Below are 18,570 nucleotides of genomic sequence, written 5' to 3' on the forward strand. Positions count from 1 at the left end.
CCCGAGGATTGAACCCTGTGGCACCCCCATAGAGACTGCCAGAGGTCCGGACAACAGACCCTCTGATTTGACACACTGAACTCTATCAGAGAAGTAGTTGGTAAACCAGTCGAGGCAATCATTTGAGAAACCAAGGCTGTTGAGTCTGCTGATGAGGATGTGATGATTGACAGAGTCGAAAGCCTTGGCCAGATCAATGAAATTACTGTGGTGTATATTAAATCACATCACTACACTGTGGTGTATATTAAATCACATCACTACACTGTGGTGTACATTAAAGTCTCAGGAAAGCAGTGCTGTAGCAATGCTGTTAGCCTTCCGCTACGCTAGCTCAGTCTCATTACTTCTACATCTCAGGAAAGCAGAGCTGTAGCAATGCTGTTAGCTTTCCGCTACGTTAGCTCAGTCTCAGTACTTCTATGTCTCAGGAAAACAGAGCTGCAGCAATGCTGTTAGCCTTCCGCTATGCTAGCTCAGTCTCAGTACTTCTAAGTCTCAGGAAAGCAGAGCTGTAGCAATGCTGTTAGCCTTCCGCTATGCTAGCTCAGTCTCTGACAGATCCCATTCAACCCAGGGAAATCTATTTTTACTCCACCTTTACATTGGAAAGCCTGGCTTATAGCATCCTGCCTCTGTTCACTGTCACACGCTTTGTGTTGCCGCTCTATCGTCTACACTAGCTACTGGTGAAAATGGAGATCAGATTTCATCTTTACACCCCGCTTGAAGCACACACACGCCCCCACACACGCACGCATACAAACACATACACGCACGCACACACACACACACACACACAGCTGTTTAAAATGCACAGCTTTCCACCCACTTCGTGTATGAGAAAGACAGCTAAATCTAGGACATTTCTGAGGACGGATCATCATGTATGAGTCAAAATAGAGGTATAATATGAGGCATTAAGAAACGTGACCGGTAGGATAATAGAGGTATAATATGAGGCATTAAGAAACGTGATCGGTAGGATAATAGAGGTATACCATGATGCATTAAGAAACGTGACCGGTAGGATAATAGAGGTATAATATGAGGCATTAAGAAACGTGACCGGTAGGATAATAGAGGTATACCATGATGCATTAAGAAACGTGATCGGTAGGATAATAGAGGTATACCATGATGCATTAAGAAACGTGACCGGTAGGATAATAGAGGTATACCACGATGCCTTAAGAAACGTGACCGGTAGGATAATAGAGGTATACCACGATGCATTAAGAAACGTGACCGGTAGGATAAGGAACAATGTAATTGTATAATAGAATAATATGAACTAAAGCCCAACACATACAATAAAGACCAACACATACACATAAACAGATTATATACTGTATAAACCTATTTTAATCTGTTGAACTTTCTTTGCTTTCAGGCCCACTGGAAGGGGTAGTATGGGGAGGGTTTTCTTTGCTTTCAGGCCCACTGGAAGGGGTAGTATGGGGAGGGTTTTCTTTGGTCGCCGGGAGGAGGGTCGGGAGGGTGACTGACAAGCAACCCTAGTTGCTATGGTGGGTGGGAAGGGGTGGAAAACATGGTTTCTGGGAGTGGTGGTGGGTGTGGGGGGGGGGGGGGGGGGGGGGGGGAAGAGGGATTCATATATTATTCGAAATGGATATTGTACCTGTAACCCTGAATTAATGTTGAAAAATATGTTCTGTGACAATTGAGCCGAGGGGCCAAGGTGAGGCAAGGAATCTCTTCAGGATTTTCTAAAATCCATCTATGAGGATCTACAGGTATTAATCTGTCCACAGGAAACACGTAAAGGTGCAGACAGAAAATCACAAACCAAAAACAGAGAGAGGGAGGGAGACAGACAGACAGACAGACAGACAGACAGACAGACAGACAGACAGACAGACAGAGATAGAGACAGAGACAGAGAGAGGGAGACAGACAGACAGACAGACAGACAGACAGACAGACAGACAGACAGACAGACAGACAGACAGACAGACAGAGATAGAGACAGAGACAGAGAGAGGGAGACAGACAGACAGACAGAGATAGAGACAGAGAGGGAGACAGACAGACAGACAGAGATAGAGACAGAGAGGGAGACAGACAGACAGAGATAGAGAGACAGAGAGGGAGACAGACAGACAGAGATAGAGAGAGGGAGACAGACAGACAGACAGAGATAGAGAGAGGGAGACAGAGAGACAGACAGAGATAGAGACAGAGAGAGGGAGACAGACAGACAGACAGAGATAGAGACAGAGACAGAGAGAGGGAGACAGACAGACAGACAGAGATAGAGACAGAGAGGGAGACAGACAGACAGAGATAGAGAGAGAGGGAGACAGACAGACAGACAGACAGACAGACAGACAGACAGACAGACAGACAGACAGACAGACAGACAGACAGAGAGAGATACAGACAGACAGACAGAGATAGAGACAGAGAGAGGGAGACAGACAGACAGACAGACAGACAGACAGACAGAGATAGAGACAGAGAAAGGGAGACAGACAGACAGACAGACAGACAGACAGACAGACAGAGATAGAGACAGAGAGAGGGAGACAGACAGACAGACAGAGATAGAGAGAGAGAGACAGACAGAGATAGAGACACAGAGAGAGAGAGAGGGAGACAGACAGACAGAGAGAGAGAGAGAGGGAGACAGAAAGACAGAGAGAGATTGAGAGAGAGAGGGAGACAGACAGACAGAGAGAGAGAGAGAGAGAGAGAGAGAGGGAGACAGACAGACAGAGATAGAGACAGAGAGAGGGAGACAGAAAAAGGGAGACAGACAGAGAGACAGAGAGACAGACAGACAGACAGACAGACAGACAGACAGACAGACAGACAGAGGGCGACAGAGAGAGGGAGACAGACAGACAGACAGACAGACAGACAGACAGACAGACAATTGAAGATCAGACCTCCTCCAATTAGCTTTGAGAAGAAATGAGGAAATCAAGGATGGAGGAAGCAAGGATTTGTCCGTTAGTAGCATTTTCAGACCCAGCCAAGGCGTGATAATTCCCAAGCTGCTTTGCAGTATTACTGAGCTCCTCAACGGGAGAGAAAGCAGCTCCTGCATGGTTTGATGTATACAGTAGCTTCTGTGACATATTGCACTAAAGACACCCTATTCTCCTGTAATGTTCTGCACACAGTATACACCATCAAGTAGTAGTAGTGGTTTGTCCCTATGTCAAACATATGAGGAGCATCCATCACAGCCTTCATAATGCACTTCTTTTCCGATAATGTCGCCGGAAGAAATGGTAGCACTTTTACGGGCGTCCAACCAATGGTGCTATTATGTGTTTTGCTATCGCGTTATTTGTAACTTATTTTGTACATAATGTCTCTGCAACCGTATTTTACGGCAAAAAAATAGCTTCTGGATTTCAGGACAGTGATCACTCACCTAGGATTAGACAAAGAGCTTCTGGATATCAGGACAGCGATCACTCACCTAGGATTAGACAAAGAGCTTCTGGATATCAGGACAGTGATCACTCACCTAGGATTAGACAAAGAGCTTCTGTATATCAGGACAGCGATCACTCACCTAGGATTAGACAAAGAGCTTCTGGATATCAGGACAGAGATCACTCACCTAGGATTAGACAGAGCTTCTAGATATCAGGACAGCGATCACTCACCTCAGATTAGACAAAGAGCTTCTAGATATCAGGACAGCGATCACTCACCTAGGATTAGACAAAGAGCTTCTAGATATCAGGACAGCGATCACTCACCTAGGATTAGACAAAGAGCTTCTGGATATCAGGACAGTGATCACTCACCTCAGATTAGACAGAGCTTCTAGATATCAGGACAGCGATCACTCACCTAGGATTAGACAAAGAGCTTCTAGATATCAGGACAGCGATCACTCACCTAGGATTAGACAGAGCTTCTAGATATCAGGACAGCGATCACTCACCTCAGATTAGACAGAGCTTCTAGATATCAGGACAGCGATCACTCACCTAGGATTAGACAAATATTTTTTCTTCAACAAGCAGGACGCACAGGACATAATCCTAACACCCGACACGGTCAACATCCCAGTTACGAAATCTAAGGAAGTATCTAGATTTTGCTCACCTGAAGTAGAGTGTATTGTGATAAATTGCAGGCCACACTACTTGTCTAGAGAGTTCTCAGCTATACTTTTCGTGGTCATGTATTTACCACCACAGACAGATGCTGGCACAAAGACCGCACTCAGTCAGCTGTATAAGAAAATAAGCAAACAGGAAACTACTCACCCAGAGGCGGCGCTCCTAGTGGCCGGAGACATTAATGCAGGGAAACTGAAATCAGTTCAACCAAATTTCTATCAACATGTGAAATGTGCAACCAGAGGGGGGAAAAATCTAGATCACCTGTACTCCACACACAGAGACGCGTACAAAGCTCTCCCTCGCCCTGTCTTCACTGACATCCTCAACATGTCCCTGATTGAGTCTGTAATACCAACATGTTTCAAGCAGACCACCATAGTCCCTGTGCCCAAGAACACAAAGGCAACCTGCCCAAATGACTACAGACTCAGAGCACTCACGTCCGTAACCATGAATTGCTTTGAAAGGCTGGTCATGGCTCACATCAACACCATTATCCTAGAAACCCTAGACCCACTCCAATTTGCATAACACCCAAACAGATCCAAAGATGATGCGATCTCTATTGCACTCCACACTGCCTTTCCCCACCTGGACAAAAGGAACACCTACAGTACCAAAAAAACAATTAGACAACAACAAATTAAATCCCTTCAAGACAATTTCCTGGACAAAATGTTCCACTGTAATAGTGAAGGTGTAAACTTGGCAGTAGAAAACCTAAACAGTATATTTGACCTCTCAGCTTCCCTATCAAATCTAAAAATGTCAAGCAGACAACCTAAGAAAATGAACAACAATGACAAATGGTTTGATTTATTTTTCTCTTTTTTTCTTTCTTCTCTTTTTAGGTATTTTTCTTCAAACTGCATTGTTGGTTCATGGCTTGTAAGTCAGCATTTCACTGTAAGATCTACACCTGTTGTATTCAGCGCATGTGGCAAATAATCCAACCAAAAACATAGAGATCCAGAAAACCTGAGTCTCCACCTTCACTGTTGTGAATCACTAAAACAATACAGAAATACACTACGAAAAAATAAGGAACAGCACGTCTGAAATCTGCTCAATGTAAATGAATAATTCATAGGACCACAAATACAAATTTCATCTAGACACGATTGCCCTAGAGCACACAAAAAAAGACACATACCTCGACCTAAACATCAGCGCCACAGCTAACTTCCACAAAGCAGTGAACGATCTGAGAGACAAGGCAAGAAAGGCCTTCTATGTCTTCAAAAGGAACATAAAATGTGACATACCAATTAGGATCTGGCTAAAAATACTTGAATCAGTCATAGAGCCCATTGCCCTTGATGGTTGAGATCTGGGGTCCGCTCGCCAACCAAAAATTCACAAAATGGGATAAACACCAAATTGAGACTCTGCATGCAGAATTCTGCAAAAACATCAACATAAAACACCAAATAATGCATGCAGAGTAGAATTAGGCCGATATCCGCTAATTATCAAAAACCAGAAAGAGACGTTGAATTCTAAAACCACCTAAAAGGAAGCAATTCCCAAACCTTCCATAACAAAGCCCTCACCTACTGAGAGATGAACCTGGAGAAGAGTCCCCTAAGCAAGCTGGTCCTGGGGCTCTGTTCACAAACACAAACAGACCCCACAGAGCCCCAGGACAGCAACACAATTAGAACCAACCAAATCATGAGAAAACAAAAATATAATTATTTGACAAAAACATAGCAAACTAGAATGCTATTTGGCTGTTGAACAGAGAGTACACAGTGGCAGGATACCTGGCCACTGTGACTCACCCAAAATTAAGTAAATCTTTGACTATATACAGACTAGGTGAGCATAGCCTTGCTATTGAGAAAGGCCGCCGAAGGCAGACCTGGCTCTCAAGGGAAGACAGGCTATGTGCACACTGCCCACAAAATGGGGTGGAAACTGAGCTGCACTTCCTAACCTTCTGCCAAATGTATGGCCATATTAGAGAGACATATTTCCCTCAGATTACACAGACCCACAAAGAATGTGAAAACAAATCCAAGTTTGATAAACTCACATATCTATTGGGTGAAATACCACAGTTTGTCATCACAGCAGCAAGATTTGTGACCTGTTGCCAAAAGAAAAGGACAACCAGTGAAGAAAAAACACAATTTTAAATACAACCTACATTTAAGTTGATTTATTTTCCCTTTTGTACTTTAACTATTTGCATATCATTACAACACTATATATAGACATAATATGACATTTGAAATGTCTTTATTATTTTGGAGCTTTTTTGAGTGTAATGTTTACTGTTAACTTTTTATTGTTTATTTCACAAAGTGTTTGTTATCTATTTCCCTTGTTTAGGTAACCATGCCAACACATGTTTCCCATGCCAATAAAGCCCATTAAACTGAAATTGAATTGAGAAAGCGGGAAAGATATTTTAATTGGAACCTTTATTTGTGAGCAAAGCTATCACTAAATGTTTAATAACAGAGTTATTTCATGGACAAATGAATGAAGAACACCACACAAATTGCATTGAATACAGAACAGAGCAGAGAGAAGAACTGCCATGGAAAGTCGTATGATTCTCCAGTCTGATTCAACTCACTGAATCAGAACTCTTTAATGTGTTCTCTGGGCTATTTGCCCCTGGCATGCTATCTATCTCTTGGCATATTATTTCACACAGTAACTGAAGAAGTTACCTCTTTAACTGGTACAGATGTAGGATCTTAATTTGATCACCCTGTTGCAGGCCGACTTTCCTGCAATGCAAGATTTTTATATTTTGTTTTACTTGTAGTTTATTTGAGGTTTAAAAATGCTTCTGAAGTACAGGTATGTAATTTCCACTTTGAAATTTCAGACTTGATTTTACCCACCAAAAATGTCCATTAATTACAATCCACATAACATTTCACATTTTCGTTGCTGTAGAATAATTTTCATGCTGTGGTAAACTGACTCAAATTAAGATCATACTGTATGAGAGGGGGGAAATAATGTGAATAGGTCTGTGAAATTCAATTATTTATTATGTAAAAAGGGAAGGAGGGACCAGTAGAATAGTAAAACTAGAAACATTAAGGGAAGGAGAGACCAGTGGAATAGTAATACTAGAAACATTAAGGGAAGGAGATACCAGTGGAATAGTAATACTAGAAACATTAAGGGAAGGGAAGGAGAGACCAGTGGAATAGTAATACTAGAAACATTAAGGGAAGGGAAGGAGAGACCAGTGGAATAGTAATACTAGAAACATTAAGGGAAGGAGAGACCAGTGGAATAGTAATACTAGAAACATTAAGGGAAGGAGAGACCAGTGGAATAGTAATACTAGAAACATTAAGGGAAGGAGAGACCAGTGGAATAGTAATACTAGAAACATTAAGGGAAGGAGAGACCAGTGGAATAGCAATACTAGAAACATTAAGGGAAGGGAAGGAGAGACCAGTGGAATAGTAATACTAGAAACATTAAGGGAAGGGAAAGAGGGACCAGTGGAATAGTAATACTAGAAACATTAAGGGAAGGGAAGGAGGGACCAGTGGAATAGTAATACTAGAAACATTAAGGGAAGGAGAGACCAGTGGAAAAGTAATACTAGAAACATTAAGGGAAGGAGGGACCAGTGGAATAGTAATACTAGAAACATTAAGGGAAGGAGAGACCAGTGGAATAGTAATACTAGAAACATTAAGGGAAGGAGAGACCAGTGGAATAGTAATACTAGAAACATTAAGGGAAGGAGAGACCAGTGGAATAGCAATACTAGAAACATTAAGGGAAGGGAAGGAGAGACCAGTGGAATAGTAATACTAGAAACATTAAGGGAAGGGAAAGAGGGACCAGTGGAATAGTAATACTAGAAACATTAAGGGAAGGGAAGGAGGGACCAGTGGAATAGTAATACTAGAAACATTAAGGGAAGGAGAGACCAGTGGAAAAGTAATACTAGAAACATTAAGGGAAGGAGGGACCAGTGGAATAGTAATACTAGAAACATTAAGGGAAGGAGAGACCAGTGGAAAAGTAATACTAGAAACATTAAGGGAAGGGAAGGAGGGACCAGTGGAATAGTAATACTAGAAACATTAAGGGAAGGGAAAGAGGGACCAGTGGAATAGTAATACTAGAAACATTAAGGGAAGGGAAGGAGGGACCAGTGGAATAGTAATACTAGAAACATTAAGGGAAGGAGAGACCAGTGGAAAAGTAATACTAGAAACATTAAGGGAAGGAGGGACCAGTGGAATAGTAATACTAGAAACATTAAGGGAAGGAGAGACCAGTGGAATAGTAATACTAGAAACATTAAAGGAAGGGAAGGAGAGACCAGTGGAATAGTAATACTAGAAACATTAAGGGAAGGGAAGGAGGGACCAGTGGAATAGTAATACTAGAAACATTAAAGGAAGGGAAGGAGGGACCAGTGGAATCGTAATACTAGAAACATTAAGGGAAGGGAAGGAGGGACCAGTGGAATAGTAATACTAGAAACATTAAGGGAAGGGAAGGAGAGACCAGTTGAATAGTAATACTAGAAACATTAAGGGAAGGGAAGGAGAGACCAGTTGAATAGTAATACTAGAAACATTAAGGGAAGGGAAGGAGAGACCAGTGGAATAGTAATACTAGAAACATTGAGGGAAGGGAAGGAGAGACCAGTTGAATAGTAATACTAGAAACATTAAGGGAAGGAGAGACCAGTGGAATAGTAATACTAGAAACATTAAGGGAAGGAGAGACCAGTGGAATAGTAATACTAGAAACATTAAGGGAAGGAGAGACCAGTGGAATAGTAATACTAGAAACATTAAGGGAAGGGAAGGAGAGACCAGTGGAATAGTAATACTAGAAACATTAAGGGAAGGAGAGACCAGTGGAATAGCAATACTAGAAACATTAAGGGAAGGAGAGACCAGTGGAATAGTAATACTAGAAACATTAAGGGAAGGAGGGACCAGTGGAATAGTAATACTAGAAACATTAAGGGAAGGGAAGGAGGGACCAGTGGAATAGTAATACTAGAAACATTGAGGGAAGGGAAGGAGGGACCAGTGGAATAGTAATACTAGAAACATTAAGGGAAGGGAAGGAGGGACCAGTGGAATAGTAATACTATAAACATTAAGGGAAGGAGAGACCAGTGGAATAGCAATACTAGAAACATTAAGGGAAGGGAAGGAGAGACCAGTGGAATAGTAATACTATAAACATTAAGGGAAGGAGAGACCAGTGGAATAGTAATACTAGAAACATTAAGGGAAGGAGGGACCAGTGGAATAGTAATACTAGAAACATTAAGGGAAGGGAAGGAGGGACCAGTGGAATAGTAATACTAGAAACATTGAGGGAAGGGAAGGAGGGACCAGTGGAATAGTAATACTAGAAACATTAAGGGAAGGGAAGGAGGGACCAGTGGAATAGTAATACTAGAAACATTAAGGGAAGGAGAGACCAGTGGAATAGTAATACTAGAAACATTAAGGGAAGGGAAGGAGAGACCAGTGGAATAGTAATACTAGAAACATTAAGGGAAGGAGGGACCAGTGGAATAGTAATACTAGAAACATTGAGGGAAGGGAAGGAGGGACCAGTGGAATAGTAATACTAGAAACGTTAAGGGAAGGGAAGGAGAGACCAGTTGAATAGTAATACTAGAAACATTAAGGGAAGGAGAGACCAGTGGAATAGTAATACTAGAAACATAAAGGGAAGGAGAGACCAGTGGAATAGTAATACTAGAAACATTAAGGGAAGGGAAGGAGAGACCAGTGGAATAGTAATACTAGAAACATTAAGGGAAGGGAAGGAGGGACCAGTGGAATAGTAATACTAGAAACATTGAGGGAAGGGAAGGAGAGACCAGTTGAATAGTAATACTAGAAACATTAAGGGAAGGAGAGACCAGTGGAATAGTAATACTAGAAACATAAAGGGAAGGAGAGACCAGTGGAATAGTAATACTAGAAACATTAAGGGAAGGGAAGGAGGGACCAGTGGAATCGTAATACTAGAAACATTAAGGGAAGGAGAGACCAGTGGAATAGTAATACTAGAAACATTAAGGGAAGGAGAGACCAGTTGAATAGTACTGTATAAACTGGACCCGAGCTTTAGCATGAGCCTATTACCTGTATGTCAATCAAGTAGTTTGATTATACTGTAGACGATCACAGCGTATGCTTGTGTGCTCTGATGTTTGAGACTCAAGATATTGTAGTTTTGGATGTTGTCTTTTTAAACGGAATAAACAGTTATGGTAATATCTACTGAAACTTCAAGAAAAAATATCTTCATTTTTGTAGAGAAGCAAATTAATGTTTGATATCTGAAAGTGTTACCATGGTGCTGTTTCCTGTATATGTAACTAATGACTGAAGGCTAACAAACACACAGTGGAGGGAACTAGAGAGGAAGGATGGGACCTGGCCTCATTTTCTTATTTCACATCAGAGAGATTGTGTCTGTGACCGGGTTTACTCTATCCCTGTTCAGTCTAGTGTGTATCTAGTTAACACGCTGAAACCAGTGGAGGCTGCAGAGGGGAGGACGGTTCAAAATAATGGCTGGAACGAAGTGAATGGAATGGCATCAAACACATGGAAACCATGGAAACCATATGTTTGATGTATTTGACACCATTACACTAATTCCGCACCAGCCATTACCATGAGCACACCCTCCCCAATTAAGGTTCCACCAACTTCCTGTGACTGAAACATTTTGGAACGTTTATGTTATTTTGATGGCCACGTTCTGCTCAAGTAAAGGTGTCAACAACTAGTACTTAACCAACTAGCGAATAACTAGTACCTAACCAACTAGTAAATGACAACAAATTAGTAAACAGCTAGTACCTAACCAACTAGCGAACAACTAGTACCTAACCAACTAGTAAATGACTACAAATTAGTAAACAACTAGCACCTAACCAACTAGTGAACAACTAGTAACTAACCAACTAGTAAATTACTACAAACTAGTAAACAACGAGTACTTAACCAACTAGTAAACAACTACAAACTAGTGAACAACTAGTAACTAACCAACTAGTAAACAACTACAAATTAGTAAACAACTAGTACCTAACAAACTAGTGAACAACTAGTAACTAACCAACTAGTAAATTACTACAAACTAGTAAACAATGAGTACTTAACCAACTAGTAAACAACTACAAACTAGTGAACAACTAGTACCTAACCAACTAGTGAACAACTACAAACTAGTGAACAACTAGTACCTAAAAAACTAGTAAACAACTAGTACCTAACCAACTAGTAAACGACTACAAACTAGTAAACAACTAGTGCCTAACAACTAAATAACTAGAAACTAGTCAACAACTACTACCTAACCACTATGGTGTATACAGTATGTAACAGTGGGTCAGTAAACCCCAATTGTGTGATGAGTAACTTTATCAAGGACCTGCGGACTTGTGTTTGCTCCCAGGATTTATCCCTAGGATTTAGCTCAGCAGGCTGACAAGGATGTGACACTCAGAACACGTTTCCAATAGTCTTATTTTCTACCAATCAGGAAAGACCTGAAGCTTGCTGAACAGCGGTTCCCTAAAAAACTTCAGAAAACTGAATAAACTCTGTCAGTTCAATGATCTAGGTGCATTTTAACATACTTTCCTCTGAGAACAATTTCCTGCTGAAACTCTCTCCTCAGTGCAAACAAAGCTTCAAATATTTTCTGTTATTTTCCAGTGAGCTGCCTCTCTCAGCATGATACGTAATGATCTGAGCAGGAGAATGAGGACTATCAAAGACAGGAATATTGTGATACTGCAGATGTAGGCATTTCTCTCTCTCCCACTTTCTTTCTTTCTCTCTTTCTCTCTTTCTATCGATGCTGTGTTTGTGTGCTTTCATAAAATATTTAGCAAGGCACTGTTCACCCCTCATTATTGCTCTGTGTGAGAGAAGAGAGAGCGAGTTAGAGAGAGAGAGAGAGAGAGAGAGAGAGAGAGAGAGAGAGAGAGAGAGAGAGAAAGGAGACACTCCGGCCATGATTACAAACACCTGCATGTGTACTCTGGAATCCAATATATACCAGTGACCTGCAGTGTTTGACATGATGAAGACAAGTTTATCCAAATGTTGGTAAAAACATTATGGCACCGGAAGCTTTAATTTCTTTTAAAATCTTCAATCAATTCCCTGGATGCTTTTCCCAACAGTAAGGTAAGTTACTCTCTTCCCAACAGTGAGATAAGATAATCTCTTAGCAACAGTGAGGTAAGTTACTCTCTTCTCAAAAATGAGGTAAGTTACTCTCTTCTCAAATTTGAGGTAAGTTACTCTCTTCCCAAAAGAGGTAAGTTACTCTCTTCCACACAGTGAGGTAAGCTACTCTCTCCCACACAGTGAGGTAAGCTACTCTCTTCCCAAAAGAGGTAAAGTTACACTCTTCCCAACAGTGATGTAAGTAAATCTCTCCACACAGTGAGGTAAGTTACTCTCTTCCCAACAGTGGGATAAGTTAATCTCTTACCAACAGTGAGGTAAGTTAATCTCTTACCAACAGTGAGGTAAGTTACTATCTTCCCACCAGTGATGTAAGTTACTCTCTTCCTAAAAGAGGTACGTTACTCTCTTCCCAACAGTGAGGTAAGTTACTCTCTTCCACACAGTGAGGTAAGTTACTCTCTTCCACACAGTGAGGTAAGTTACACTCTTCCCACCTGTGAGATAAGTTAATCTCTTACCAACAGTGAGGTAAGTTACTCTCTTCCCAACAGTGATGTAAGTAAATCTCTCCACACAGTGAGGTAAGTTACTCTCTTACCAACAGTGATGTAAGTTACTATCTTCCACACAGTGAGGTAAGTTACTCTCTCCCACACAGTGAGGTAAGTTAATCTCTTACCAACAGTGAGGTAAGTTACTCTCTTCCTAAAAGAGGTACGTTACTCTCTTCCCAACAGTGAGGTAAGTTACTCTCTTCCACACAATGAGGTAAGTTACTCTCTTCCACACAGTGAGGTAAGTTACACTCTTCCCACCAGTGAGATAAGTTAATCTCTTACCAACAGTGAGGTAAGTTACTCTCTTCCTAAAAGAGGTACGTTACTCTCTTCCCAACAGTGAGGTAAGTTACTCTCTTCCACACAGTGAGGTAAGTTACTCTCTTCCACACAGTGAGGTAAGTTACTCTCTTCCAAACAGTGAGGTAAGTTACTCTCTTCCACACAGTGAGGTAAGTTACACTCTTCCCACCAGTGAGATAAGTTAATCTCTTACCAACAGTGAGGTAAGTTACTCTCTTCCTAAAAGAGGTACGTTACTCTCTTCCCAACAGTGAGGTAAGTTACTCTCTTCCACACAGTGAGGTAAGTTACTCTCTTCCACACAGTGAGGTAAGTTACTCTCTTCCAAACAGTGAGTTAAGTTACTCTCTTCCCAACAGTGAGGTAAGTTACTCTCTTCCCACCAGTGAGATAAGTTAATCTCTTACCAACAGTGAGGTAAGTTACTCTCTTCCTAAAAGAGGTACGTTACTCTCTTCCCAACAGTGAGGTAAGTTACTCTCTTCCCAACAGTGAGGTAAGTTACACTCTTCCCAACAGTGAGATAAGTTAATCTCTTACCAACAGTGAGGTAAGTTACTCTCTTCCTAAAAGAGGTACGTTACTCTCTTCCCAACAGTGAGGTAAGTTACTCTCTTCCACACAGTGAGGTAAGTTACACTCTTCCCACCAGTGAGATAAGTTAATCTCTTACCAACAGTGAGGTAAGTTACTCTCTTCCTAAAAGAGGTACGTTACTCTCTTCCCAACAGTGAGGTAAGTTACTCTCTTCCACACAGTGAGGTAAGTTACTCTCTTCTCAAATGTGATGTAGGTTACTCTCTTCCCAACAGTGAGGTAAGTTACTCTCTTCCAAACAGTGAGGTAAGTTACTCTCTTCCACACAATGAGGTAAGTTACTCTCTTCCACACAGTTAAGTTTCTCTCTTCCCAACAGCGAGGTAAGTTACTCTCTTCCCAACAGTATGGTAAGTTACTCTCTTCCCAACAGCGAGGTAAGTTACTCTCTCCCACACAGTGAGGTAAGTTACTATCTTCCACACAGTGAGGTAAGTTACTCTCTCCCACACAGTGAGGTAACTCTCACAGTGAGGTTACTCTCTTCCCAACAGTGAGCTAAGTTACTATCTTCCCAACAGTGATGTAAGAAAATCTCTCCACACAGTGAGGTAAGTTACTATCTTCCCACCAGTGAGATAAGTTAATCTCTTACCAACAGTGAGGTAAGTTACTCTCTTCCTAAAAGAGGTACGTTACTCTCTTCCCAACAGTGAGGTAAGTTACTCTCTTCCACACAGTTAAGTTACTCTCTTCCCAACAGCGAGGTAAGTTACTCTCTTCCCAACAGTATGGTAAGTTACTCTCTTCCCAACAGCGAGGTAAGTTACTCTCTTCCCAACAGTGAGGTAAGTTACTCTCTTCCACACAGTGAGGTAAGTTACTCTCTTCCACACAGTGAGGTAAGTTACTCTCTTCCAAACAGTGAGGTAAGTTACTCTCTTCCCAACAGTGAGTTAAGTTACTCTCTTCCCAACAGCGAGGTAAGTTACTCTCTTCCCAACAGTGAGTTAAGTTACTCTCTTCCCAACAGTGAGGTAAGTTACTCTCTTCCCAACAGTGAGTTAAGTTACTCTCTTCCCAACAGTAAGGTAAGTTACTCTCTTCCACACAGTGAGGTAAGTTACTCTCTTCCACACAGTGAGGTAAGTTACTCTCTTCCCAACAGTGAGGTAAGTTACTCTCTTCCCAACAGCGAGGTAAGTTACTCTCTTCCCAACAGTAAGGTAAGTTACTCTCTTCCCAACAGCGAGGTAAGTTACTCTCTTCCCAACAGTGAGGTAAGTTACTCTCTTCCCAACAGCGAGGTAAGTTAATCTTCCCAACAGTAAGGTAAGTTACTCTCTTCCCAACAGTAAGGTAAGCTACACTCTTCCCAACAGTAAGGTAAGTTACTCTCTTCCCAACAGTAAGGTAAGCCACACTCTTCCCAACAGTAAGGTAAGTTACTAACTGGTGATGGTTCATGTTATTACAATCGTATAACAGAACTTTGTGTTAGGGGGTCAGTACATCTAAAACCTGAGGGGCATGACCTGTATCCCCCACTAAGTGTTCTATTATATTGCTGTCCCTGGTCCTCTCAGTGGGAGTAAGTGCAAATAACAAAGTTACTAAAATAGCCGTTGCATCGATAACCATATCATCTACCATTACACCTGTCTGTGATTCAACATGATCCATCCCAGGCACTACGAGATGAATGTATACAGCCTCAGCAGGGCTGTGGGGATACTCCCATTATCTGACATCAGCGAGCGTTCGTCTGCAAACTGAGGGACTAGTGTCGCGAAGAAGTGACGTCACATAACGTAAGTCAACGGGGATACTCCAAGATACTCCAGGGGTTAAACACATCAATACTTTTGACCAACAACATAACGTTCTGTGATATTTGTCAACAACACAGAAAATATCAGTTATTTGTAATAGGAACATGAATACAGTCAAATGAATGACAACTAGCCATTGATATGCAGAGTTTCATGACCTCATTTTTAAGGTTGCAAAACAAAACCATATTTTGGTCCAGTGTAGGAAACCATAGTGCTGTAGCTTGCCAGCCCATCTGTTAGACTGGATCCTCAGACAGGGTCAATATGAGTAACTTGAGTGGCCTTGTGTCTCTGGGGATATCCAGTAATACACTCAGTAATCAGAATATCCCTTCATCAAACGTGAAAGATTTTACGGTGGTTTTACTTCTACTTTACTTTCAGATATTAACAATTCTGCTTCAAGTGTTGCCCACAATATTTTCAGCTTTCATTCAGACAAACAAATAGACATGAAAACTCCATAGTCATACACCATTTACAACCCCTCCATAGGGTCACAACAATGCATCAAACATATGCAAACTGTGAGTAGAAGAAGAAGAAGAAGAAGAAGAAGAAGAAAAGAGAGAAAGACAGAGAAAGAGAGACGGAGAAAGAGAGAAGAAGAGAGAACAGAGAAAGAGAGAGGGAGAAAGAGAGAACAGAGAAAGAGAGACGGAGAAAGAGAGAAGAAGAGAGAACAGAGAAAGAGAGACGGAGAAAGAGAGAAGAAGAGAGAACAGAGAAAGAGAGAGGGAGAAAGAGAGAAGAAGAGAGAACAGAGAAAGAGAGACGGAGAAAGAGAGTGAGAAAGAGAGAACAGAGAAAAAGAGACGGAGAAAGAGAGAAGAAGAGAGAACAGAGAAAGAGAGAGGGAGAAAGAGAGAAGAAGAGAGAACAGAGAAAGAGAGAGGGAGACAGAGAGAAGAAGAGAGAACAGAGAAAGAGAGAGGGAGAAAGAGAGACGGAGAAAGAGAGAATAAGAGAGAACAGAGAAAGAGAGAGGGAGAAAGAGAGAAGAAGAGAGAACAGAGAAAGAGAGAGGGAGAAAGAGAGAAGAAGAGAGAACAGAGAAAGAGAGAGGGAGAAAGAGAGAAGAAGAGAGAACAGACAGAGAAAGAGAGGGAGAAAGAGAGAAGAAGAGAGAACAGACAGAGAAAGAGGGAGAAAGAGAGAAGAAGAGAGAACAGACTGAGATTTAGAGAGTAAAAGAGAGTGAACAGAGAAAGAAGAAGAAAGAGATAAAGACTGAAGGAAGGAAGGAGAAGGAAGTTAGTGAGCCCTGTGGCAGCAGTGTCCTCACCACTGATGCAGAGACTGAGGGAACAGAGGCTCTCCTCGCAGGTCTCAGGGCTCTCCAGCTCCCCCAGGGAGGGGGACGTCCTCCCCCTCTCTCCCCCTCTCTTCCTCGGGGACATTCGCCTCACTATCTGCAGCACCCGGTTCACTCTGTCCATCCTGTATTGTTTCCGGAACTACTCCTCAGAACAACACCCTCTTAGAACACGGATCTCCACAAACAGTCCCCAACAGTTCCCAGTTCAAAGCCTTCTGGTTCAATAGCTCTGTAGGGACCTCTGCACTTGCGTTATGTCACATCAGTTGAGAGAGGCTACAGCTGCATCGAAACAACTGAGAGGAATGAAGAGAGGAGAGAGAGAGAGAGAGGAGAGAGATGAGAGAGAGATAGGAGAAAGAGGGAGAGAGAGAGAGAGAGAGAGAGAGAGAGAGAGAGAGAGAGAGAGAGAGAGGAGAGGAGAGAGAGAGGCAGCAGGAGAGTGGCTGCTGCCTGACTGTTTTCCCCTCACACAGACTCAGAGACAGTGCAGGCTGTGGAAACTGGAAATGGGGTGAAACATTTTTATAAACCCAGCCTCAGCCTCGTTTTCTCTCTCCCACACACACTCTCTCTCTCTCCCCCTCTCTCTCTTTATCTCACTCCTTATCCTACAGCTTCCAGAGAACACACAGCAGCAGTACCAGCCTAGAGCTTTTTACCTCCCCCTCCCTCTCTCCCTTCCTCTTTTTCTCCCTTCCCATCTCCCCTTTAATCTCTTTAATGATATCCCTATTTAATGAGCTAATCATTCCCCATCACTTTTGATTAAGAATCAGAAGTTAACCCCAGTCCAGGAGGGGTCTAGCCCCAGTCCAGAAGGGGTCTAGCCTCAGTCCAGAAGGGGTCTAGCCTCAGTCCAGAAGGGGTCTAGCCCCAGTCCAGAAGGGGTCTAGCCTCAGTCCAGAAGTGGTCTAGAAGGGGTCTAGCCCCAGTCCAGAAGGGGTCTAGCCCCAGTCCAGAAGGGGTCTAGCCTCAGTCCAGAAGGGGTCTAGCCCCAGTCCAGAAGGGGCCCCAGTCCAGAAGGGGGCTAGCCCCAGAGACTACACAGACGTGTTAAAGAGAGACAGAGAGATAGAGAGACTTTTGTGAGTGCAATGTTTACACATGTTTATTGTTTATTTCACTTTTGTTTATTATCTATTTCACTTGCTTTGGCAATGTTAACATATGTTTCCCATGCCAATAAAGCCCTTAAATTGAAATGTAATTGTATACAATTTAGAGAGAGACAGAAAGAGAGAGAGAGACAGAGAGAGTGAGAGAGTGAGAGAGAGAGAGAGAGAGAGAGGGGGAGAGACAGAGAGAGAGACAGAGAGAGAGAGAGACAGAGAGAGAGAGAGAGAGAGAGAGATAGAGAGAGACAGAGAGAGAGACAGAGAGAAAGAGAGAGAGAGAGAGAGAGATAGAGAGAGACAGAGAGAGAGACAGAGAGAGAGAGAGAGAGAGAGAGTCAGTCAAAGGGAATGGAAATAAAAGAAAGAGATAGAGATTCTCTCTGCTTTGCTTTAAAGATTATATCAGCTGTTATCACCTTGTATGTCTGAAGGGTAGAAAGCCTCCCGCCCACAGAGGATCCTCCCTCTAATCCAGTCAATTCTAGAACACTAGTAGACTTTAAAAGTTCTGAAAACTTTACAGCTCCATCATCAGCTGACATGTCAAAGCTTGTTGAGTAGACCATACAGTCCCTCCAGGATTTCGCAGGGGAAAGTATGAGGA

At 42.2% G+C, this 18,570-nt stretch overlaps 1 protein-coding gene across 2 annotated transcripts in view; it reads right to left on the bottom strand.

The window, feature by feature from the left end:
• Positions 1–17,263, bottom strand: part of LOC110528605 (glutamate receptor-interacting protein 2) — a 325,911-nt gene extending 308,648 nt beyond the window's left edge. For both annotated transcript variants that reach the window (XM_036984212.1, XM_036984211.1), the window contains exon 1: positions 16,816–17,263. In XM_036984212.1, the coding sequence (XP_036840107.1) occupies positions 16,816–16,969 (154 nt within the window). In that variant the 5' untranslated portion in view covers positions 16,970–17,263. The remainder of the gene's footprint in view (positions 1–16,815) is intronic.
• Between the last annotated feature and the right edge of the window lie 1,307 nt (positions 17,264–18,570).

The sequence above is a fragment of the Oncorhynchus mykiss genome, chromosome 7 (genome assembly GCF_013265735.2).
Source record: "Oncorhynchus mykiss isolate Arlee chromosome 7, USDA_OmykA_1.1, whole genome shotgun sequence".
In the NCBI taxonomy this organism is placed as follows: Eukaryota; Metazoa; Chordata; class Actinopteri; order Salmoniformes; family Salmonidae; genus Oncorhynchus; species Oncorhynchus mykiss.